The sequence below is a fragment of the Capra hircus genome, chromosome 4 (assembly GCF_001704415.2).
Source record: "Capra hircus breed San Clemente chromosome 4, ASM170441v1, whole genome shotgun sequence".
NCBI lineage: Eukaryota > Metazoa > Chordata > Mammalia > Artiodactyla > Bovidae > Capra > Capra hircus.
In genome coordinates, this window is record NC_030811.1 from 42,719,091 (window position 1) to 42,745,321 (window position 26,231).

The following is a 26,231-nucleotide window of genomic DNA, read 5'->3' on the forward strand; positions in this document are numbered from 1 at the left end:
TTCTTTGCATCAGGTGGCCAAAGTATTGGAGTTTCAGCTTCAACAGTCCTTCCAATGAACACCCAGGACTGATTTCTTTTAGGATGGACTGGTTGGATCTCCTTCCAGTCCAAGGGACTCTCAAGAGTCTTCAACAACACAGTTAAAAGGATCAATTCTTCTACATTTTTGCTCTATTCTTCCTTCCTGATGTTCTAAGACTTTTTTATTTTAAGCATTTCCTTTCTATTTCAAGAACTTCCCTTAGTCACTCTTTTAAGGTAGCTCTAATCCCATGGACGGAAGAGCCTGGTGGGCCACAGTCCATGGGGTCGCTAAGAGTCAGACACGACTGAGTGACTTCACTTTCACTTTTCACTTTCATGCATTGGAGAAGGAAATGGCAACCCACTCCAGTGTTCTTGCCTGGAGAATCCCAGGGACGGGGGAGCCTCATGGGCTGCCGTCTATGGGGTCGCAGAGTCAGACACAACTGAAGCGACTTAGCAGCAGCAGCAGATCTGTTTTTGCTTTCCATCATCTGGAATGTTTTTATTCTTCCTTCATTCCTGAAGGATAATTATATCAGATACAGAATTCATAGTTGACAGTTCTTTTAGCATTTGAAGAATTCTGTGCTGTTTTTCTGCCCTCCACGGTTTCTGAGGAGACATCTTTCACCTGGATTATCTTTCCAGAGTAGGCAAGGTGGTATTTCTGTCTTGCTACTCTCAAGCTTTTTTCTTTGCCTTTATTTTTCAGAAGTTTGTTTTATCATAGATTTCATAGGTTTATGTTTGGGTTTCACCCATTTTCTTAAATGTATAGGTTTATGTCTTTTGCCACATTTGGAAACATGTCAGCCATTAATTCTTTCAAATGCTTTTTCAGCCCCACCCTTACCTTCTCTCCTGAGATTCCAGTGACATGAATGCTGGATTTTTTTATTATAGACTCCCATGTACTATTTTTGGACTGTTCTCTTGGTTCAGATTGGGTAATTTCTAAGTTCCTGATCCTTCCCTTCTTTTTAAGCTGAGATTTTCCTGGTTCTTGGTATACAAAAATACAATTTTCTCTTTATACTGGACACTTGGTTTTATGTTAAAAGACTCTGGATCTTATTTAAATCTTGTTTCAGCACATCTTCTCTGACACCATGCTGGTGGGCAAAGTGGGGGTATGCACGCTGCCTCCTCGCTGCTGCCCATTGTAGGGTGAAGGTCCAGGTTCACCACTTGGCCTCCTCTGACACCCTGGCAGGGGTTAAGGGTACCTCTTTACTGTCTGAAGAACATGGGGCTCATTGACACCATGAGAATGGTGGGTAGGTGTAGAAGTGTGGGCTGGCTCCCTGTGTGGCCTCCACTGATGCCACGGGGTGGGGAGAGGATATCACAGGGCAGGGATGGAGTCCTAGCTCCCCACTGAGACTTCTCTGCCACCATCCCTGCAGAGGACCAGGGGCAGCCTCATGAGAGCTGAGTAACGGAGAAAGTCTGGGCTCTCCACCTGATGCCAACTGACAGGGGAAGGCTGGGGCCCTGTTTTTATCCATGGTGTCTGACAGTTACCATGTGGAAGTTCTTTGGCTTGAGAAAGCCAGCTTTTCTTGGCTTCAGTTATCTCTGCCATCGGTGTTTTGAGGCTGCTGGTTTTACCAGCACCTAGTCTGGGGAAAATGAGGTAAAAGAAAACACAGGAACTCACTGCTGTGTTACTATTTGGGTCCAAAGTCCTTAGCTAGTCTGCGGCCTTTTCATTTTTCAGGTTGTTTCTGCTGCTTTGATAAATAGCCCAGGTTTTAGCTGTGCTTAATGGGAAGAACAGAGAAAAGGTCTTTATCTTGTCCCTCCTGGGGGTTTTGCTTCTTAGAGTTGACAGTGGTTCTGTGTATTTTAGGTCTGAGAAAATTAGTAAATACACCTCAAATTATGAGAGCCAGGTTTGTGGAAGGAGAAGTCTCCAGTGAATGCGTATGAGTGTGTACACACACACAGACAGTAACACTAGACCAGTGGTAGTTTAAAATTTCTTGGGATTCCTTTTTTGCCAGGAGGATATATCCCACTAGGGATGTTGAGGCAGAAAGTCACTAAATATAGTTTAACAAATGAGTCATATAGAGAAGAAATATTTCTTTAAAAAGTATTTTAAAGGTTTTTTTTTCTTTGCAGTTTTATTTTTTAATTATGTAAAAACAAAACAGCATGGTTTCAAAGTCTCAACTATAAGACAAGGTACTTTGTGGAAATCACAGCTTCCATCCCTGTTTCCTGCTTACATCCCCTTGCTGTTTACTTCCCCAAAGGTAACTACTGGTACTGACTTCAGTTATTCTCCCATTGTTCCTCTTTGAAAGTAGAAGCTAATATGTACATACATATAAACATGCATATGTAGAATTCCTTTTCAGGAGTACAGACTCCTCAATTATAAGGAAATCCCAAAACTGGTGTAACCCATTCTCTACTGATGAATAGTTGGGTTACATTCAGGTTGTTTACAGTTTTTTGCTGTTACAAGCAATGTTGCATTAAATAATCTATACATTGATGGCATTTTTGTATTTTTTTGCCAGCATTTCTTTGGGATAGAATCTTAGTGCAGTGGGATTGCTGCATAGAATAGTAAGTGTACATGACATTATTGTAGATATCATCAAATTCCCTTCTACAGGTGTTGCATTTTTGTCTTCAAACCAGCAATTTAAATACGCCTGTTTACCCACAGTCTTTTGAGAAAACAGTTTCTCAGATTTGAGGATTATTGCCCATTTGCTAGAAGAAAAATGGTATCTTCCTATAATTTGAAATTGTAGTCTTTTTAATAGTGAGGCTGACCATTTTTTTAAATGTTTGAGTCACCTGAATTTCTTTTCTGCGAATTTGTAGTATCTTTTGCCTATTTTTCTCGTGGGTTACTGTTTTCTCAACTTTCACTCTAGAAATTAGGGATATTGAACTTTTGTAATTTAAATTGGAAGTATTTTCCCATTTATCATTTGCTTTTTCCTTGTCTCTTGGTGTTTTTAGACATGCAGCAATTTGTTTTTATATAGTCAATTTCCCTTATTTTACAATGAATCATTGTAAGTTAAGTAAGTTTCTCCACTTGTAGGTTATAAAAGAATTCACCTATATTTTTTTGCTAGTGCCTAGATGGTTTCATTTTTACATTTAGATCTTTGTTCCAATTAGAATCTGTATGATGAGAAATGGATTCCATTTCATCTTTGCTGTGTGTGGCTATCAGGTTGTTCCAGCATCATTTTTCAAGCATCTTCCTCCCCGTCTCTGCCTTAGAGCTGCTTTATCGTAACCAGGTTTCCCCTGCATTGTCTCTTCACGTGCCAGCACACCATCATTTTATTCACAGATACGTTTGAATGGACGTGACACTACCTTCCCTCCTTGCTCTTCCTTTGCAGGGATTTCCTGGCTATCTTTGCTTATTTCTACTTCCAAATGGATTTATAATTAATTAGCCTGTCTAAATTTTTAAAAGTGGCCAATAAAAATATTAGGGACTTTTAAAAGTTAGACACGCTAATTAATTAATAAAGATGTCAGGGAGAACATCTCTATGGAGAGGAATCTTGCCATCCAAGAACACCATATGTCTTGTCTTTTGTTCAGTTCTACATTTGGACCTCAGGGAGTGTCTTTTAGCACATCTAAGTTTTGCAAATTTCTTGATAAGTTTTTTCCTAAGTAGTTTTTGCTATTCTAAATATTGTCTGCTCCCCTTTATTTCTTTTATTTATGTGTCTTCACATATTTATTATTATGTGAAGAATATTGGTTTTATAATTTACTAAGTACACAGTACTGATCCATGGATTGCCTTGGGTTTTACAGATATATTAAATCATCTACCTAAACAGTAACTGTGTTACTCTTTTCTCATGTTTTAGGCCTTTTTAAAAATATCTAATTGTACTGGATATAATACAGTGTTAAATAATAGTCAATATAATGCCTCCTTAACTTGTAAAAACCTCTACCAGTTTCCCAATTAAGATGTTGGCTTTGAGAATATAATGTATACACACACACACCCCTTAAGAAAGGAATTATCCATTAATTCTCTTGTTTTTAATATGAATACTTAATTTTAGTCAAATGCCTTTTTGTGTCTTTTAAAATTAGCATATATACTTTCCTCCTTAGCCTTTTATTAATGTGATGAACTATACTAGTGGTTCTCCTAACATGAAACCACTCTTCCATTTCTGAAATAGACTGCTCAGTCACTGTAAAAAGTCCAGTTAAGCTGGAGTGAAAATGTCCCCAGTTTTAAGGACTTAGAAGGGTTTATTTCTCGCTCAGGCTACCTGTCTCATTTTGGGTCATCTTTATTCTAGCACCCAGGTCCTGGGAATAGCTGCCATCTGGAACATTACTGACTTTAGGGCAGACAGACAAAGAAACATGGTGAACCGAGGGCTGGCAGGGAAGTATACTCTCCCTGAAGAGAAGGGCCCTGCATGGGAGGCACCGGAACACTTAGTGAGAAATACAATATACCACTTACTGTATGTCACTGGACTCCGTTTGCAAACATTGTCTTTAGAATTTTACTACAGTCATGAGAGATTGGCCTATAGTTTTCGTGAAAGTCACTCAGTCATGTCCGACTCTTTGTGAACCCATGGACTATACCGTCCATGGAATTCTCCAGGCCAGAATACTGGAGTGGGTAGCCTTTCCCTTCTCCAGGGGATCTTACCAACCCAGGAATCAAACCTGGGTCTCCCGAATTGGAGGTGGATTCTTTACCAACTGAGCTATCAGGGAAGCCCATAGTTTTATAATTTCTTACTTTATTAAAAAAAAAAATTTGTAAGTAAAAAATTACTTTCATATTAAGACTGCAAGGTAGCCAAATTTAAAAGTATGATGGTTATGTGGTGGCAGAAAAATAACTTCTGCCTTGGAGGATCATTCTTTAATAATGAAAGGTGTTTAGCGTGCCACATGTGGTCTGTGATACATACGTGTGGCTGAGATATGTTTCTAACATTTCATCTCCCACTTTTGAACCCTGGATCATAAAACGTCAGTTTCTCTTTACACATTCCTGACAGGACTTTTAACGGAACAGGTTCCTGAAGAGTCAAGTCTTCCTGTGGGTGGAGCCTGGAGGTTTCCCTCACCTCTCTCCACCTCCTTGATGCCCTGCCGCCATCATCAGGGCTCCTTTGGCCAAGCCTCCCAACAAGAAGTAGGAACACTGCCTCACCTGTAAGACTGGTAACCGACAGGTATTTATTCATATCTATTCATATCTTTAATATGGACAAGCTGAGAACACCAGAGTCCACAGTCTAGGTTGCTTGCCTTTAGAAAGCCCTAAAGCTGCTGTTGAGAGAGCATTTCTCTGGCCTTTCCACTGGGAAGAGGAGAGAGGCCACTGTTTGCCAAGTGCTGGTAGCTTCATGTGGATGTAATTTAGTTTCATCTTTGCTGAATACAACTTTACCAAAATTGGGAGTGATAGAACCTTGTCTCAGCGGGTATTATTAAATCCCTGGATTGTGAATGGTTGGAAGACAAGTAGGGGGAAGCCAAAACCAGAAAAATGGGATAAATGACAGTAAAATCTGTGACTTCTGAAAGTCATACAGGTCTTATCAGTATAATCTGGCACAGTCTCTTAACAGTGGAATCATATACTTACTCCAAAATCTGATGGCTATAACCTGCATGTAAAATGCCAGCACTGGCCGCCTTTCCAGAGCTTGCTTTTACTATAACTTCAGTTAACCAGCCAAAGGGCAGATCATCTTTCTGGAGTATAGCTCACTTTCCCTGCTGTGACCTTTTTTCATGTTCTTTCTGTCTGTGAGGCAGTCTCCATCATATCTGAAATCTTAGACCTCAAGGCCCATAGAGTCACCAGTCCACCAAGAGGGAGGAGTGACTCAGCTGGCCTCTTGGATTCCTAACTGGTCTCTCTCTTCTACTACGTCATTTTCGCACTACTGCTTGGAACTCAGCTGGTCCAGTATCATGGAAACTGCTGTGACCAGAGGCCAGGCAGCGTCTTATTTAGTAAATGCCAGTGGTAGTCCTCCTGCCACTTGTTGGCTGTGATTGCTCATCTGCTGTTTTCAGAAGTATATGATTCTTACAATGCTAGTGAAGCCCTTTCTCCAGGGGTGGCTTCGAGCATTTGCTCAGATGGTAAAAAGTTACCTTTGCCTCTGATGATGTATATTATCCAAGATGTTTTCAAGGTCATTCCTGGGAGACCGAGGCTGAGGCACAGTGATTGCTAGATACACAAGAAGTGGGCTGCACATACACAGCACCAATTCAAGAGAAGAAAGGACAGTGTCTGCTTCAGTGACTGCATTCTGGCCTGTTCAGAATCAGCCATGAAGGCATTAAGAAGTAAATACACTGAAATACGCTTAACTGGAAAAAGTACCCCAGATGGTGACTCAAATAGAAATTAAGGATCTTTTCACTACATAATACTAGAGGAAAGCCTCTTAATCCAAATTTTACACAAAAATTGTAACTTGCTTTTCCTTCAGAACAGATGATCCACTTGGGTTTTCTATGGTTTGGCCATAGCAAGAAAAAAAATCCAGCAAACACTGAAAGGAAGTAAAAGCTGTTAGAGAATAGAACGGCACATAATTGTTAAAGAACAGAGCAGCACAAAAAAGATTCCACAGATTGTAATATCAATCAACACACACACTGGAAAAAGTGCCCTCAGGGAACGACTTCTCCACTTAATATTCTATTCAAAAAACAAACTACAGAACAATGGTGAAAGGCCTCATACTCTAGCACATTTGCGCATAACCTTTTTGAAGTTTCCCTTCAATGAATATTAAGAGTGCAGGAAAAGAGCTGATGAACATCCTTGATTATAACGGCATTAAGCTTAATAATACTGAGGGGGTTAAACTGGCCTTTCCAAAGCAAAAGTGGCAGATTTCTGGGATTTATAGGCTCTGGTGCTCAGAAGATCTTGTCCCCCTGCAAGACTATAAAAACCTACAGGTAAGATTCTCTAAAATGTGGTGGTTTTAAGCTTTTGAAATGTTTGGGTTAAAGCAGTTGTTTTATGAATCTTCAAGTAGGCAGACAGTTGGTGACTAAAACAAGAAAATAAAACAAGAAGAAAAATTCTAAGTACTTGAGAATGACCGACAAGCTACTTAACATAAATTTAGGGGAGAGCGACCAGACAGAAGTGCTTGTCTGTCTCCCTTGGCATTCTGATGTTAACAATTAAAAACATTGTCAGTGCTAGAAAACTTCATTGAAAACTTTTTTTTTGCCGGAGGGTGGGTTGGTGAGAGATGAGAAATCAACATTATTAATACTGATTCCCTTTATTCTATACTTCTTTACAGAGAACTTTCAAATTCTTGTAAATTACAGTAAGTTTCTGATTAAACTAAAAACTTCAGTAGGGTTCACTGCGGTTAAATTAGAATGATACAGAGATCACATATGGCCGCACTTGCAGCCCCGGGGGACGCATGGTGACCAGGGCGGCCAGGAGCAGAGGGAGCTGATCATCTTCACTCCTTTTTCACCTCGTCATTGTCCCTGCTGGGCTTGAACAGGGGAATCTGCTGACCATCCTTGAGCTCTAAGAAGACCTCCTGAAGGTTCCACCTGAGAAAAACCAAAAGTATAGTCTCTCATCAATGAAACACTGAGGCAAAAGACATGGTTTAAAAGGAAACAGTTGTTTGCGATATCTTAAATTTTTTAAACTATTTTATGTTAGTATGTTAACAATGTTTTAACCTTTTATTCCAGGCTATCTTTATTAAAATCACCATCAAGGCAAGTTTCACAATGAATGGCTGGCATCAGAGAAGGAGCACCTCATTCCTGGTTTCCTAACTCCCCTCGACCTTCAGCTCCTCCTCTAATCCCAGGCTCAGGGGTCAGCGAGGCCAGGCAGGGACCGCCTGCTCCTTTTGTCCCCAGGAATTAAAATACATCCTGGCTAAAGAGCAGACATCTCAGAGAGAGGCTTCCCGTGGGGGAAGTGAGTGACTTAGCTCCTGGCAACCAGACAAGAAAAGCCAATTAATGGGGTGGAGGGGGAGCTTACATAAAGAATGTGATGAATAACTCTGGAACAGGAACCCAGGCCTTCATGCACTTGTAATGACAGAGGCAGCAGTGTTGGAAACTGTGACACAGCATGGCAGACCTAGACCACACCAACTAAAGCTCCTCAGATCCAGTAGTCAGCACTGGAGAAAACGTCCGGACTGAGCTAAGAGCAAAAGCATGGGCATGCGTGTTGTCCTGGCTGTGAAACTTCTGAAGCTTTGTAAAACTAATCCTTAGTGCCGCAATCATATAGCTGCAGTTGAAAAGGGAAATCAAGATTGTTTCCAGAAGAAGGTTCTCCTCCTGCTCCCCACCCACTTTCCCATCATACCTCTTAAAGGGGGCATCTCTAGATGAGCTGACATAGAGATGGCCCTCTGACTTTGGTCCAGAGACAGGGATCTTCAGCTGGGGGGTATAAAGAGACATAAGTGGATACAACGCTGTCCTCTCAAAGATGGCTATAACGTGAGAAAAGCATGAGGCCACTCTCAGCTGATGGGAACAGTCCGTATCTAGGTAGGGGCTTGAGTTGCATAGGGGGATGCATTTGTTAAAATTCATCAGATAGGAGACTTAGGTCACAGGGAGTAAATTTTACCTCAAAAAAAGCAACCATAAACTCTAGTTAATGATATATAGCTTATGAATTTAAAGGTGAAGTGTACGGCTATTTGGAAATTAGAGGTTCATGAACAAATAGAGGTAGGCAAATAGGTACGGGATAAAGCACACTGAGCAAGAGAGTACCGAATCCAGGCAGCAGATACGTCGGTGCCACAGCACAGACTCTCATCTTTTCCATATACTTGAAACTTTTCATAATAGAAAAACAAAAAACAAGCCCACTGTTTGTTTAAAAAGGGTAACTATTAGTAGCAAATTGGTCCATACTCTGATCTGGACCATAAAGGAGTTAGAAATCAGAGGAAATTAATAGATTATAGAGCTGGGAAAAGATAAAATCAATAAACCTCTAGCCAGACTCAAAAAAAAAAGGAGTGGACCCGAATGAGAAATGAAAGAGGAAGAGCCACAACTCTTAGTACAGACAGATGGAGAATCATAGGAGAAGACTATGAAGAGTTACGTGCCAACAAACTGGACTAATCCTATAAATTCAACTAGACATCAATTGAAAGTTTTTCTAAACCACTGACTATTTTTAGCAGAATACTTGAGCACAAATTGCTTTTGCAGTTAGGAGAATTCCAGTAAAACTGTTCCTGTTAAAGTTAATAAAACAACAAGAACAAAAATAAACTAGGTCAGATCAGCTCACTCTTATCCTCCAAATACTCCAGGCTGCCTGCTTGTCGCAGAATCGAGCACACAGCTCACAGGATGACATCACAGCCCTTTCACTGCCTCACTCAGCCCATTCTCCCAGCCACACCTCCGCTGAGAACACACTGGCAGAGGGAACCACAGCCAGAAACTCCCTCAAAGTCGTCTCTGTATTCCCCACACAACTTAGAATCATTCCTCTAACATATTAGACAGAAGGAAAAAAATGCTTTTTATATTCAGTTGAGTTTTATCAGTTGAACTATAAAAGTGAGATAGCTGAAAAAATTTACTGGCATTGCATGGAAGCTTTTACATTTAAAACTGGAGTTTTTCAAGTGCAAAACTGAAATACTGGCAAACCACCACTGATCATTTCTCGACAACCTTCAGTTCAAGATGGTGACCTGAGCACAAATAGGTTTTTCCTTGCCACATCAATTCCCCGGAAATGAAGAAAACTTATGTGCAATTAATCCACAATGCTTTTTTTTTTTTAAGGTGCTAAGTAACACCTAGTGGCAGTTTTACATAGTGGATTTTCCCATCTCACACCTTTTTCTCCAGCTTGTTCCAAGACCCTTCCAAGATTACAGCAGGCCTTCCTCAACCCAGTAGGCACCCAGCCTACAGTTTGCAGTGGGAGCAGGTTACCTTTGCATCGGCGATGTCCACAAAGTTGTACTTGTCGGTGAGTCGGAGGTAGTGAACATTGAGAGGGGTGCCCAGAGCTTTCAGTGCCTCAGGGTGGCTGTGCAGCTGCTCCAGGGCCAGCTGGTAATAAGAAGCTCTGGAAAACATTTCTAAGTGGAAAACAGAGGGGTTACATGTATTTCCTTTACTGAACTTGTAGAAAGTTAAATGACACAATTCATGTACAGCATGGAAAACAGAAACAAACATGAAATCAACAGGTGGAATTATTATTAAGGTCTATCTAATCCATCCATTTTAGAGACACTAAAACATAGGAAGTCAGCATCTGTAGAGGCATGGCAGGTGACCTTGAGCATGGTATTTGATCTTTCTGTGTCAACTTCATTTCTTATTTCCTCACCTCATTCACTGCCTGTCTTCTTCACATAAGGCATCTGCTCAGACCTTCTCTAACTTTCTTTCTATTTCTATGTCCCGTGATTCCATGACTTGCTCGGTGACACGGCTAATCTGAAGCAGAGCTGGGGCCAGAATCTAACTTGACTTCTGAACATTACTCCTTCCACTAAGAGGAAGGTTCTGATAAACCAGCAAAATACAGAGAGACTGCACCACCAAAAACAAAACCCTTAGGTCAATAGGACATGAAAATGCTAACTTGTCAAGTTTACAGATTTATGCCAACATTTCATGTAGATAAACTGCTCTCAGCCTCAGGTATCCTTGGCCCAAAGGCTACTGGGAATTCCAGGAAGCACTTCCCTGAAAGCATCAGGTACGACAAGCCTCCTCAGGGAGAGACCAAAGGAAGCTAAGCTTCTCCAGTATGGTTGTCAGTGTGGCTACAAGAAAGACTTGTAGGCCAGATCACAGTAATGGACGGGAAAGGCAGCTTGAGCCTAGAGAGGTCGAGGAGAATGCCCTTCCAGGATGGCCTTCCAGGAGAGGGCTGCAGGCCTGAACCAAGGTCTCAGCCATGACAAACGGAGGAGCAGAGGTGGTAATCCAGACCACCTTCCCTGAGCAATTACTCCGTATCTCACAAGCTGTGAGATTGATTTAATTTTTACAACAACCTCACATGGAGGCCCTAAATATTATCCCTCATCACATAGATAACTCAGGTCCAGGAAGAAAACCAACTCCCCCATAAGGTCACACAGCTAGGCCAGAGTTGGGAGTTGTGATTCAACCCAGGCAGTTGGTCACAGTGCCCACTGGACTATCACTATCAGCTGACCCCAGCTCGCTCAGAAGGAAAGGCTGCCAGGCCCTCAACCTGAAAATGTATTCATTCCTGTCACGTTCTGCCTCCGTTGCTCTGGCAGAGGGGCAGGGGTGCTGAGCCATTCCAGTCTGAATTATCCCTGGGAATGCTCATCCCTGGCCACCTCTAGACCCAGGGGTCAGCCCTGAAGGAAGGTGGGGAGGAGCGAGTAGAGGGGCTGAGGCTATCTGCCTGGCTGTGGGTGATGCTCATGTCAGGGCAGGAAGTAACAGGGTGAGGAGCCAAGCTGGGCAGGCATAAAAGACCTTCAAAGAAAGTCAGTCTTTGCCTGCTGCTGCTTCGCAACCAGTAGCACTGAAATGCCCTTAAATGTCTCGGCTGCTCACAATAATCGTGGTCTAGCTTTACAAATTCAAATTTAGGTGCAGTGGGGCTGGAAGTCGCATCTGTCAGGATTTTGCCAGCCTGGACTCTGCTTTTATCTTCTGCTCCTGCCCCAGTCCCCAGCTCAAGGTGTCCCGTCAGCCACTAAATGAACAGCAGAGAATGACAGGGTGAACAGGCTGAGGACACTGGAGAAAGCCAGTTTTCCACACCTGGGAACCATCTGGTAGCCCCCTTTCCTTTGTTCTTTACATAATCTCAGAAATCTTGATGGATCCCCTGCGTGTGCACAGGGGTGAAAGCCCATCTTGCTTTTATAAGGCTTCTTATGCAAATGAGTCCTGTTCCTTTTATTTGTTCTTGTGGCTCCTGGGAAAACTGGGATTATAGGATGAGAAGGAAGCTATAGCCAGTGGAATGGTGTACTGGCTGCTCAAAATAGCCCTTTCCTTCTTTCTCTAATCTACTGAAAGCATCTGAAGTATTTCCTTTGATGAAGGAAGGGGCCAAGAGAACTAAGAGGCGGCCTTGCCGTGGGCGCTTCACCAGATACTTACTCTGGACCAGGTAGTACAGAATGGCGCAGCCCCCACTAGCTGCCACTCCAGCGAAAAAGATCTGTTTCCCCAGAGGCATTGGCATCCTGCTTCCTAGAGACTTAGGAACAAAAGATGTGAATTTATGGTGAGATTCAGGTTCGTGCCAAGGTTTCTGCCTGGATTGGGCCCCATGGGGAAGGGAAAGCTAAGGAGGAAGCCAGAAAGGAGGCAAGGCCGCCTTCCCTTTCAGAAGGCCGGGGCCAGTTCTGGAGCCCAAGTGAAAGTGCCCTCCGGAGGGTGGCCTGCATTCAGGACCAGGGCCACAGGGGCAAGGGCTGAGCACAGAGCAGGCATTCAGCCCTGCCGTCCTGATGGACAGAATGTGGCCCACGTGCCAAGTCCCACACAGCCAGGAAGCACAACCACTTTGTCTCACGCCGGCTGGTAAACAGGAAGCTTCTCCCTTTGTGGCAATAGCTGGTCCTGTAAGGCTACAAGCGGGCCAGAGCAGTCACTGGCTGCTTTCTTTCATATTTTGAGAAATGCCCCACCCCCTGGATAAGGAAACTGGCCGTGACTTTCAGGCTGAATGAAGAGATGGAGAGGAGCCAGCTCTGCAAGTTCAGTGCACCAAACCCACTGCACAGGACTCAGATCAGCGAGTGTCTCCGCTAACCAACCTGAGTCAAGGTGAACACATTCCCACCGTCTGCTCCTCCACCTTCCAGGGGATGGAGAGTAAGAACAGCTGCCTGCCTATCATTTCTGCAACCTGAAGGTAAATGAATCCTGAAGGTTCAGAAGAAGGCCTATTGGAGAAAGTTCCTCATGTAGATACTCTTTCTGGGAACTGGTCATTAAACACACCCCCTGACAGCACTGAAGTTGACCAGTTCTACACAGAAATATCAAACTCAGGGTTTAGATAAATTGAATTTAAAAAGATGAAGTTTCAGATCATCCCTATATTGTTTACTCATATACTGTTTTGTTCAACTAAGGAAAGGGTACCAAAACTCCAAATCAGTGTCCTTCAATGCCGTGGGAGTCTCTGCTGTGCTCTCTGGTAGGGTAAGGATATTTCTCAAAGTGGAGGGTAAACTCAATTACAGTAGTGTGATCCAGGGAAATAAAAATACATTTAGTCTCATGATGAAAACAGGCAGAGCATCTCCAAAGAATGCATTAGTCAGATCTTGCTTAACGCGAAGGAGAGCTCAACAGGGTGTGGCGGTGAGCAGGAGTCATGCACAGCTTCCTACACAGCTGTCGTTTCTCAAGCGAGCCCGAGACAGGAGGAAAAGTCCAAAGCAATTCAGAGAAGTCCCACCACACCCCTGACGTGGTCTTGCAGCCAGCCACAAGTGAACAGTGAGGACCCGGGGAACCCGGGGAGAGACATCCATCTACTGTCTAACTTGAGGACACCAGGAGGCATCAGATGGGGAGCTAGGCCCCAGAACAGTCATTACCTTTGCCACTTCGTAGCCCAGTTTCCTTGAAAACCATCTAAGGAAGGTTGCCCTGCAATCAGACAAAAACTTTACATTAGAATAACTTTCTCAGGGAATTCCCTGGTGGTCCAGTGGGTAAGCCTCCGGGCTCTCACTGCCAAGAACCTGAGTTCAATCTCTGGTCAGGGAACTAAAATCCGACAAGCTGCTTAGTGCAGTGAATGAATTAATGGATACATAATCACTTTCTCAAATACAATTTTCTTTGGTGGATAGTTTTACATAGCTAAGACTTATTACCAGTCTAAGCTTTGGAGAAGTTAAGTTCTAAAATGAGCCTTATCTGGTTTTCCCCTCTTTCTCTTTCGCTATATTAAGAAGAAAAAACAAAGCCTGCTGGTTTCCTGTCAGCATACTGTGCATACTCTCTGGCAGCAAACCAGAAACTGGTGTGGGCAAGAGAGGGTTCAACCTCAGCACACACAACGCGGCCAGTCCGCAGCTACTGACAGGGCATGTTTATCCATGTAAGCTGTGCTCCATGGATTAAAACAGCTTTTCGGGGTTAAAAGGAAACAGCAATATAGTGAGTGTCTATGTTGCCTTTAATGGTGCTGCTAACAGCTACTACTCATATCTCTTACTATTTACTATCTGCCTGGTGATATTCTAAAGTGAAAGGAAAGTGAAGTCACTCAGTCTTGTCTGACTCTTTGCGACCCCATGGACTGTAGCCTACCAGGCTCCTCTGTCCACGGAATTTTCCAGACAAGAATACTGGAGTGGGTTGCAATTTCCTTCTCCAGGGGATCTTCCCGACCCAGGGATCGAATCCGGGTCTCCCGCATTGTAGACAGACGCCTTACTGTCTGAGCCAGCACTGCACATATATTAATCCATTGAACTCTCACTACAACCCCAGGAAGTAGAGGAACAAACTATTGTTAAAACTGAGGCATAAAAAGATTAAGTAAAATGCCCAGAATCTCACAAATAAGTGTGTGAGTGGTAGCCCTGGGATTCAGACCCAAGTAGTCCAGCTCCAGGGGCTGTGTCTTCACCTACCACAGTCCACTGACTAAGGTATCTGTCATTTCAGAAATACTGAGATGGGGGGGGGGAAATACGTCTCAGCATTATAACATATTCGTCACATTCAGTGCAAAAGCCTTGTCAAGTGTGCTTTCCCTGCTATTTTTCAGATAACAGCATGGCATGAATTCACACTTTTGTTCTTCCTTTAGCTTAGCAAACAGGTGTTGAGGGCCTGCCCTGGCCAGACTGATGGTGCTGGGGGTGGACAGTTCCCACCAGTTACAACACGGGGCCTGCATAGGCAGGCACACCCCTCTACCCACCACCCCCGCACACTCAGGGCGCCTCTCACAGAGTAAGCAGCCTGCACGCCTACATTTATCAGATAGGTGTCCAGTAGTAGGAAGTCCTAGGCAGTACCTTGTTCTAATTTGCACAAAGGCCCCTGTGGGTGAGCAACCCAGTTACTGTGACCCAACACATGCAGCAGGAGAGGAAGTAGCACCCAGGAAGTGGTCTGCCCTGCTTTCACAGAGGAAACCGACACAGAGCGGAGAGAGATGAAGGGGTGGGAAGAGGGCTTCAGGTTCACAGAAATGACAAGCAGAGGGAGGGCGGAGTGGCAGAAGCAGAGCTGCAGAAGTACAGAAGGGGAACCATGAGAAATGGGTCTAGAAATGGAGGCATTTGCTCAGAGAGGCGTCTACCCTGTGTGGCTGGGTTGACTCTGCAGGAAAGGGCTGCAGAAAGAAGGAGAGGGATGGGATAGGGCATGACCAGACAGGTGACTTCTGCAACAGCCCAGCCTACAGCTCAGACCAGAGTGGTAAGAGTCCATCAAAAGGACGGTTTCTTAAAATATTTAGGACAGTTCTTATATATTTGCTAATTTATATACCAACTTCTAAAAAGAATGATGGGGCTACCAAGGATATTACATGTCAGAAGAGAAGTAAATAGATGGATAAGGAAATGAAGACAAATGGAAAACAATTTTAAGAAGAAAAAGCTGGGGTAAAGTTAGTACCCCAAACCACACACTGTCATGCACTAGCCGTTTCCTCAAGGTGGCCACAGTCGTGACACCAAGCATCCTATCTGCTCAGCAGAAAAGGGAGCCTAAGTAGCTACAAGGTCCAGAGTGTCCATGGAGGAACACCACCCTCCTGATACCATACCTGCTATTTCTCCCACACGTGTTCAGAAAGGCAATCTCTCAAGTGGGTGGTGTTACAAACAGCACCCCTAGATCTTTTTATAAAATATCATAATCAAAACCACAATTGCAGTCCAAGAAAAAAAAAGCATAAATAGAATCTCACAAGTGACCCAAATAGTAAGGACTTAGTCGGTAGCTCAACTGGGCTACTCTGACTCCGTGGGGCGCTAAGGCAGTCATGATCCACCTGGTCTCCAGGGAGCCACTGACTGTGTCCAAGCAAGGAGAAGGGGTTGGGATGGGAGAAAGGGGGGCTCAGTCTCTGCTCCTTTTTACCCAGCTTCAGTTTCCCTGCCCCATTGGCTAACTTTTGAATAAAGTATTCAGCAGCCCTTAATCTCACAAGAAAATTCCAAAAAGCTCTGTAAAACTAGAGACAGACTTTAGGCTACCTCCAAGAAGGTGACATTTTATATCTAAGTGTTTGATAAGAATTGAAGATTTTTTAACGAAGTGAAAATCTCCCAAGAAACTCAAATTCAATTACTCTTCTTATTGGTTAGTCACCAAGTTGTGTCTGACTCTGCAACTGCAGGACTGTAGCCCGTCACACTCCTCTCTGTCCATGGGGATTCTCTAGGCAGGAATACTGGAGTGGGTTGCCATTTCCTTCTCCAGGGGATCTTCTCGATTTTTTTTTTTTTTTTTTTTTTTTTTTTTTCCGCTTTACAATTAACCAAGAGGAAAGGGTTGCAACTCATTTTGAAAACTAAGGGATGGTTAGTCACAGGAAGGTGGAACTAACCTAATAGCTCTGCTCTGACGCACAAAGAGTACTTGGGCCCCAGTGGTTTCAAAGTACTGACCCCCTTTCTAGAATCAAAAGGCGATCTGTCAGACAGCTGCGAGAGCCAGCAGAGGGTTCGAAACTACCTCCTGGCTGCTCCCCTCAAGCCCCTGCAGATGAAGGAGGTCTGCAGAAGTCTCACCAGCGGGGTGGACAGAAGAACTCCTGAGGGTTTGAGCCACAGAAAAACACCTGAGCTGGAAGGAGGGAAGCAGTCTCATGCTGCAATCTCAACCTCTGCACATCAGAATCCCTTGAGGACAGCTTAAGGTCATGTAGCTCTTCCAGAGAAGGGCTATAACATCCATCTGTCCAACCCTGCAAGCCATGGTCTTTCCACTGAGTGACAAAACACACATTACAGATCATAGATTTCAGAATAATCAGATGCTCACACAGGTGGTATGTGCCGTCCAAAAACCACTCTAAAGGTCACATGTCAATATATCCCCAAGTCATCATTTTCAGGGGTCAAGACAGAGAGAGAACACTGACTCAGAAAATACTGGAAGGAGGAGAGGCAGGTCTTCCCATCTGCTGAATGACACTGCCTACAATACTGCCACTCTTGGAGGACTACACATCCTTCCAGCCTTTAGAAAATCAAACCATGAGGGGAAGAGAGGGCAGAGGAGGGGAGGACATTGACTTAAGAAAATAGACATGAAAAAATTAAGACAGTAAGAAATAGAGTGAAAGAACAAGGAAGGACTAGACCAAAAAAGACCAAAAATAGACAAAAAATAAAATATAAGAAAAGAAGTGTGACTAGCAAAAAAGAAAACTGGGGCCAAACTTCAAAAGAATGAAATGTAGCATATTTGAGATGAGGGAGACAAAAGAGGCTAAAAACCCAAAAATATAGCAGCATGCAAATAAATGTGATTAAAAGATGTTTTTAAATTAAAAGACAATAAATATTCTCACCAAAAATAAATAAAAGTGATGGATTTGTTAGAGGGAACCACTTATAGTGTTTACATTATGTATATTAGAGCATCACAGTTGTATATTATAAATATCTGACAATTTTATTTGTCAATTACACCTCAATAAAAATGAGAAAGGGAAAAAAAAAAGGTGATCATGTTAAAATGAGACCAGGAAGGTGGAGCTCTAGTCCATTATGACTAATATCCTCATAAGAAGAGGAAGAGACACCAGGGATGCAGGTGTGCAGAGCAAACCATGTGAAGAGGCAGCAAGGGGAGCACCTGCAAGCCAAGGAGAGAGGCCTCAGAAGGAGGCCCACCTACACCTTGGCCTTGGGCCTCCCAGCCTCCAGAACTCTGACAATATGAATTTCTGTTGTTTAAACCCCTTCCCTGAATTAAAAGACTAAGAAGGTAAGCATTTTAAAAATTAAGCTTTCTAACCAGTTTTGACTGTGGAGTCTTAGAATAACCAAGTGCTTCTAGAAGAAAACTTTCTGTTCTGAACTCAGGATAATCATGAGGAACGCACCTGGCAGGAGGCAACTTTCCCCCGGGTTAAGGTGAGTTAGGAATGCTGATAAAAGGCTGTCCAATGTTGATAAGAGATCCAAGTACCTGGTAGTGATTCCAGGGAAACAGTTACTACCTGGAAGAGATCCTGGTGCCAATAAAAAGGACTGTGCTCAGTCGCTCAGTTGTTTCTGTGACCCCATGGACTACAGCCCGCCAGGCTCCTCTGTCCATGGAGTTTTCCAGGCAAGGATACTGGAGTGGGTTGCCATTTGCTACTCCAAGGGATCTTCTTGACCCAGGGATTGAACCTGCGTCTCCTGCACTGGCAGGCGGATTCTTTACCACTGAGCCACCTAGAAAGCTCCTTCACATTTTTTTAAACAATAATGAAATATAGGATGAAAAAAAAAAACAGCTTAAGAGGGCACCAGGCGACTTGACATGAATTTTTAAATCCCATTTAAAACACCTATAAAGACACACACAAGAAAAGACAAAGCAGAGCCTACTTCAGACAGTAACATATTACTAAAATCTGGGAGAAAGTTCCACTAACTAGTGTGAAGAAAGACACAGTTCAATGGCCAACCGCAGCTCCACCTACCTCTGAAGGGTAAGAACACAGCTGCCAGGAAGTGCATGGGAAGAAGGTGTAGCCCTTCACCCCTCTCCACCCTCAGCCCAGGGTTCCTGGGTTTGCAGCAATCAGGAAACAGGCAGCCAGCCTCACACTGGGTGAGCCCTGACAGCCACGATTCCCTCCCTATCCAGAAGTTCTTCTGTATCCATTCAGAGGCTACAATCCTAGTCAGTAAAATTTCACAGCAAGTAGAGACACGACTGGCACTGGCAACAATTTACTCCAAGAAATAAAATAATATGAAGACATTGATTTGGACACATCCTTAGTTATTGAAAGAACCAAGCAAGACGGGCTTCCCTAGTGGCTCAAACAGTAAAGAATCCGCGTGCAATATAGGAGACCTGGGTTCAGACCCTGGGTTGGGAAGATCCCCTGGAGGAGGGCAAGGCAACCTATTCTGATATTCTTGCCTGGAGAATCCCCAGGGGCAGAGGAGCCTGGTAGGCTATAGTTCATGGGGTCACAAAGAGTCAGACACGACTGAGTGACTAAGAACACACTAAAGAGACATCATGCTAAGAAGGAAACAGAAGAAACTCAGGTAAGAGCCCAAGGAAACTCAAAAATGCAACAGCACACCTGACATTGAAGTGAAGTCGCTCAGTTGTGTCCGACTCTCTGTGACCCCATGGACTGTAGCCCACCAGGCTCCTCAATCCATGGAATTTTCCAGGCAAGAATACTGGAGTGGGTTGCCATTTCCTTCTCCAGGGGATCTTCCCGACCCTGGGATTGAACCCAGGTTTCCCGCATTGCAGGTAGACGCTTTACCATCTGAGCCACCCTGACATTAGCGCTGGAGAAAAACAACAGAACTAACATGACCAGAAAAGCTGACTTCATAATGAGGAAGTTACATCAAGTCTTCCCAGGGGCTGGCCCGGGGCCCAGTGCTTAAGACTCCATCTTCCAATGCATGGGCTGCATGTTTGATCCTTGGTTGATCACGGAACCAAGATCTCACATGTTGGGTGGTGTGGCCAAAAGTCCACAAAAGTTTTCCCATAATGTACAATAAAAGAGCAAAAATAGAGTATATGACAAATGCCAGTTTCAGAACTAAGATCTAACAAGCCTGATCATCATAACTGCTATTAAACTGAAGATGAGACAAAACAGAATTATACTAGAAGAAAACAAAACTGAAAAAAGACAAAAATGTACACCATCTTCCAGATCTATTCACCAACCCTCACTGGCAAAAACTTTACATTACAGGGGGAGAAAAAAAATCCCAGTACCCTAAAACAGTGTACCCATAAATGACAATAAATTTCCCAAGACAAAAGAATAATAACAATAAACTCCTGGGAAGCACTGAGTGTGATCCAAGACCTCTAAAACCAGGAGTTCCCCGGCAATTCAGTGATTAGGACTCAGCGCTTTCACTGCTAGGGGCCCCGGTCAAGGAACTAAGATCCCACAAGTCAGTGGTATGGCCAAAAACAAACAAACAAAAACTTTAGAGCCAATCAAACTGTGTGAAGACAGAGGAAGTCATTATATATTTGGAAAGAATCCAGATGTTACATAACCTACATAGCCTTCCTGAAACATTAGTTAAAGATATATTACATTTTATCAAAAAATAAACCCAAATTATCTAGGAAAAAAGTGTATTAGGAAAGACAGCATGCAATTAATTAGATCTAATTAGATCTAGATTTAATTAGATCCAATTAATTAGATCTAAAAGATTATTGTTTATGCAGTTACAAAATGAATGAAAACATCTAAAACTTTTAAAAAGATATATACAATATACAAATTTACAACATGGCCTAAAATTCCACATAATACGTATAAAACATACGTAATATTATGCTGAAGCCCCCAATCATCATAACTGATTCCATGGTGCAGCTTGCAAGGCTCCTCTGTCCATAGAATTCTCCAGGCAAAAATACTAGAGTGGGTTGCCTTTCCCTTCTCCAGGGGATCTTCCCAATCCAGAGACAGAACCTAGGTCTCCTACATTACAGGCAGATTCTTTATCATCTGAGCCAAATTGGAATACAAGTACTATTATTCTTCTTGATGTTGATACAGACGTTAATAGAATTAAAAGCATATGCAAATTCACTAAAGGAAGTAAAAGTCTGAGCCCTAAGAACAATATCATGTCAATTAAAATAATAAATGTGAAGGGTTTAGACTATCATATTGTGGTAAATAGGCTCCCAGGATGCCCTCAGTGAGCCACACCTCCTGGTATTCACACCTTGACATGAATCTGGGCTGGCTCTAGGACTCCTTCAGCCAACAGAATGAGGCCGAACTGACCCTGTGGCAGTTCTATGCCTCAGCTTTAAGGAGGCCTGGCAGCTTTCACTTCAGCACTGTTGGGAGTTCCAAGCCATCATATAAAAAGTACAGTTACTCTGCCCTGCTGTAGAGATCACATAAAAAGAATAAGTGAAGACGCCACTGGTAAGGGAGAGGACTGAGACGAGATAGTAGGCAGACAGATAAACAGACAGTATGCCCCACTGTCCTAAGAACTATCCCTGCACCAAGGCACCAACAACCACGTGAATGAGCCTTCATGGACATTCTAGTCCTAGTGAGCCACCAGATGACTGCAGTACCAGCTGAATAACCATGGAACAGAAGAGCTATCCAGCTATCCCAACTATAAGTCATGAGAGTTAACAAAATAGTTCTAGCTTAAAGCCACTAAGTTTCGAGATGGTTTGTTATGCACAAAAACATCGTTTAAAAGCTTTTCTAAAAGGATTTTTAAAAAATCAACTCTTTCAAATTTACATTATTTTTAAGAGCAACAATCTAAAATATAATGAAAGGCTTAAAAACAGAAGACTTGGCATATTCATACAAAAACAAAGCAGAGTGGAAACAGAGAGTCAGTTCAAGGCAAAAAGCACTACTTGGGATAAAAATAGACAAAACTATAATAGTTATAAAAATTAGTGGCAAAGGACACTAAAATATACAGCCAAAAACAACTAGAGATAAAATTTTAAAAACTGAAAATCACCATAGTAGGAGACCAACATGTCATTTCCCATCTTTAACAAATCCAATTAACAAAAAAGCAATTGAGAACAGGGAATTTGAATAATTTTTTTGAACCTTGCAAGCTCAATGTGTGTATGTATAGATACATATTTGAACATACTGAGACTCTGCAGTGTCTTAACAGGCGGCATTCCTTCCATAAGGCTTTGTGGGACTGAGGCAAACATTCTCCTGTTTTCACTGCCCAACCCTGTGACAACTTCTTGGAGAATAAATCTGTATAGCTCCTGAGAGGGCAAAACAAGTATAGATCAGTAATTAGATGTCTTAAACCAATTAATCTGAGTCATTGTGGAAATTCATCTCATACTATTACAAGTGGCTATTATCCTTAATTTTGAAGATAAAATGGTAAAATTTTGAAACTGAGTTTTAAATAAGATGATGGAAGAACATAAATCAGCTTAATACCATTTTCATTAAGAATAAAACAAACTAAAAATGTTAACAGTGGTTATCCATTCAATCAACAAATATTTGTCATCCAAAATACCCAGCACCATATTGTGCACTGGAAATATAGTAGAAAGCAAGACAGTTGTTTGTGGATTTTACACTGTAGTGGAAGGAGATATACAATAAACAATAAGACTATTTTAGTTAATGATGAATACTTTTGTAAAAAATAGTGTGTCAAGAGAACGAGAAGACAAGCCACAGACTAGGAGGAAATATTTGCAAAAGATATATCTGATAAAAGACTTTTATCTAAAATATACAAAGAACTCATAAAACTCATTAAGAAGATGAATTAATTAAAAATGGGCAAAAGTTTTGAACAGTTCAACAAAAATAAATACAGATGACATAAGCATTCAAAAGACACTCAATGTTAAATGTTACTAGGAAGTTACAAATTAAAATGACAATGAGATACCACTATGTATCTATTAGGACTACTAAAATCCAAAACACTGACAACACTAAATCCTGGATGTGGATCAACCATTGCTGGTGGGAGTGTGCATCTACTTTGGAGGACAGTTTGACAGTTCCTTACAAAACTATGCTACTCACTTACTTACATACATAAAACATAAACGTGACATGCTAGAGTATGAAAACGGGAAAAGAGCAAGTTTAGCTGTGGAGTGAGGGAAGGCCTCCCTCCCAAGTTCTGCGTTGCGAGTGAAGGAGTAATCTGAAAACCAAGGGAAGGGCTAAGGCCCTAGAGCACCCATCAGCTTGGTTTGTTCAAAGCAGCAGGAAGCAAACGAGTGTGGTAAACAAGGGTGGGCAGGGTCTTTACCACACAAAGCTTTGTAGGGTATGGTAATGAGTTTGAATTTTATTCCAGGTATAATGAGAAACTGCTGAAGATTTCTATCAGGTCTTGTTTTGGGGGGTACTTTTTAGACTTCTCTAGAAGGGAAAGAAGGAATGAGAAAGTCTAATTACACGTCTATTGCAGCAGTCCACACTGAAGATGACGGCAATTGGTAGAAGCCGAGCTGGTAGTAGTGGAGAAGCAAAGAAGGCAACAGATGTCTGATAGGAAGCAAAATAACAAGGGTGAAGGACAAGGCACGCAGCAGACTGACTTCACAGAATTTATCATTACCCGTAAACCTCTTCACAAATACTTTCAGCATTCAAAACTACCATGCAGTTAGAATTTAGAAAAGATAAAAAAGAGTCTTGGGAGAAAGCTTTAAACAGTAAACTAGGATTCCTAAAATGTGAACATCGACATTTTAAGAATCTGTGAACGAAAATGGACAGGAATGGGTGAATTTAATTCAGATGACCATTATATCTACTACTGTGGGCAAGAATCCCTTAGAAGAAATAGAGTAGCTTTCACAGAAAACACAGAGAAGGCAATGGCACCCCACTCCAGTACTCTCGCCTGGAAAATCCCATGGACGGAGGAGCCTGCTAGGCTGCAGTCCATGGGTCACTGAGGGTCGGACACAACTGAGTGACTTCACTTTCATTTTTCACTTTCATGCATTGGAGAAGGAAATGGCAACCCACTCCAGTGTTCTTGCCTGGAGAATCCCAGGGACGGGGGAGCCTGGTGGGCTGCCGTCTATGGGGTCGCACAGAGTTGGATACGACTGAAGTGACTTAGCAGCAGCACAGAAAACAAGAGTCTGAAATGCAGTACTTGGATGCAATCTCAAAAATGACAATGATCTTGGTTCGTTTCTAAGGCAAACCATTAACATCACAGTAATCCAAGGCTATGTCCCAACCTCTAATGCTGAAGAAGCTGATTCTATGAAGGCCTACAAGACTTCCTAGAACTAACACCAAAAAAAGATGTCCATTTCATCATAAGGGACTGGAATGCAAAAGTAGGAAGTCAAGAGATAACTGGAATAACAGGCAAGTTTGGCCTTGGAGTACAAAATGAAGTAGTACAAAGGTTAACAGAGTTTTGCCAAGAGAACACACTGGTCATAGCAAATACCCTCTTTCAACAAGACAAGAGACAACTTTACACATGGACACCACCAGACAGTCAGTACCAAAATCAGACTGATTATATTCTTTGCAGTCAAAGATGGAGAAGCTCTATACAGTCAGCAAAATTAAAAAAAATAATCTGGAGCTGACTGTGGCTCAGATCACTAGCTCCTTACTGAAAAATTCAGGCTCAAAATGAAGAAAGTATGGAAAACCACTAGGCCATTCATGTATGGCCTAAATCAAATCCCTTATGATTATATAAGGGCTTCCCTTGTAGCTCAGCCAGTAAAGAATCCGCCTGCAGTGCAGGAGACCGGGTTCAATCCATGGGTTGGGAAGATACCCTGGAGAAGGAAATGGCAACCCACTCCAGTATCCTTGCCTGGAAAATCTCATGGACACCAGAGCCTGGTGGGCTGCAGTCCATGGGGTGGTAAAGAGTTGGGCATGACTGAGCAACTAACACTTACTTACAATTATACAGTGGAGGTGACAAATAGATTCAAGGGACTAGATCTGGTACACAGAGTGCCTGAAGAACTATGAGCAGAGGTTTGCAATACTGTACAGGAGGTAATGACCAAAACCATACCCAAGAAAAGGAAATGCAAGAAGGCAAGGTGGTTGTCTGAGGAGGCCTTACAAATAGCTAAGAAAAGAGAAGCAAAAAGCAAAGGAGAAAGGGAAAGATATAACCAACTGAATGCAAAGTTACAAAAAATAGCAAGGAGAGATAAGAAAGCCTTCTTAAGTGACCAATGCAAAGAAAAAGAGGAAAACAACAGAATGGGAAAGACTAGATCTCTTCAAGAAAATTGGAGATATCAAGGGAACATTTCAAACAAAGATGGGCACAATAAAGGACAAAAACAGCAAGAACCTAACAGAAGCAGAGGATATTAAAAAGAAGCGGTAAGAATACACAGAAGAACTGTATAAAGCTCTTAATGATCTAAATAACCAAGATGGTGTTGTCACTCACCTAGAGCCAGACATCCTGGAGTGTGAAGTCAAGTGCGCCTTAAGAAGCACTACTACAAACAAAGCTAATGGAGGTGATGGAATTCCGGCTGAGCTATTTCAAATCTTAAAAGATGATGCTGTTAAAAGATGATGCTGCACTCATTATGCCAGCAAATTTGGAAAACTCAGTGGTGCCCACAATCCCAAAGAAAGGCAATGCCAAAGAAAGTTCAAATTACTGTACAATTCCACTCATTTCACATGCCAGCATGATTATGCTCAAAATTCTCCAAGCTAGGCTTCAACATGAACCAAGAACTTCCAGATGTACACGCTGGATTTAGAAAAGGCAGAAGAACCAGAGATGAAATTGCCAACATATGCTGGATCATAGAAAAAGCAAGGGAATTCCAAAAAAACATCTACTTCTGCTTCACTGACTATGCTGAAGCCTTTGATGGTGTGGATCACAACAAACTGTGGACTATTTTTAAGGAGATGGAAATACCAGGCCACCTTTCCTGCCTCCAGAGAAACCTGTATGCAGGACAAGAGGCAACAGTTAGAACCAGATATTGAACAATGGACTGCTTCAAAATTGAGAAAGGAGTTCATCAAGGGTGTATATTGTCACCCTGCTTATTTACCTTATATATAGAGTATACCACATGAAATGTTGGGCTGGACCAATCATAAGCGGGAATCAAGACTTCAGGGAGAAATATCAACAACCTCAGATATGCAGATGATACCACTTTAAAGATAGAAAATGAAGAGGAACTAAAGAACTCTGTGATGAAGGTGAAAGAGGAGAGTGAAAAAGCTGGCTTAAAACTCAACATTCAAAAAACTAACATCGTGGCATCTGGTCCTATCACTTCATGGCAAATAGATGGGGAAAATGTAGAAACAGTGTCAGACTTCCTTTTCTTGGGCTCCAAAATCACTGTGGATGGTGACTGTAGCCACAAAATTAAAAGACGCTTGCTCCTTGGAAGAATAGTTATGAAAAACCTAGACAGTGTATTAAAAACCAGACACATCACTTTGCCAAC

The 26,231-nt window shown here is 42.4% G+C and overlaps 1 protein-coding gene and 1 long non-coding RNA gene across 8 annotated transcripts in view; one reads left to right on the plus strand and one right to left on the minus strand.

Moving 5' to 3' along the window:
- LOC106502045 lies at positions 505–8,403 on the plus strand. Its single transcript, XR_001295612.2, has 3 exons — positions 505–2,290; positions 5,069–5,245; positions 7,773–8,403. It is a non-coding gene; the product is annotated as an uncharacterized LOC106502045 (long non-coding RNA).
- LOC102187025 (cytochrome c oxidase assembly factor 1 homolog) overlaps positions 7,260–26,231 on the minus strand; it is a 98,477-nt gene continuing 79,505 nt past the window's right edge. For 3 of the 7 annotated variants that reach the window (XM_005679338.3, XM_005679341.3, XM_013963396.2), the window contains 5 exons: positions 13,646–13,697; positions 12,192–12,291; positions 10,020–10,168; positions 8,410–8,486; positions 7,260–7,625 (listed from right to left, as the gene is read on the minus strand). In XM_005679338.3, the coding sequence (XP_005679395.1) occupies positions 7,529–7,625; positions 8,410–8,486; positions 10,020–10,168; positions 12,192–12,276 (408 nt within the window). In that variant the 5' untranslated portion in view covers positions 12,277–12,291; positions 13,646–13,697 and the 3' untranslated portion in view covers positions 7,260–7,528. Of the gene's footprint in view, positions 7,626–8,409; positions 8,487–10,019; positions 10,169–12,191; positions 12,292–13,645; positions 13,698–21,898; positions 21,920–26,231 lie in introns of those variants that run through there. The other 4 variants (XM_018047005.1, XM_013963398.2, XM_018047006.1 and 1 more) reach the window with 2 other exon arrangements.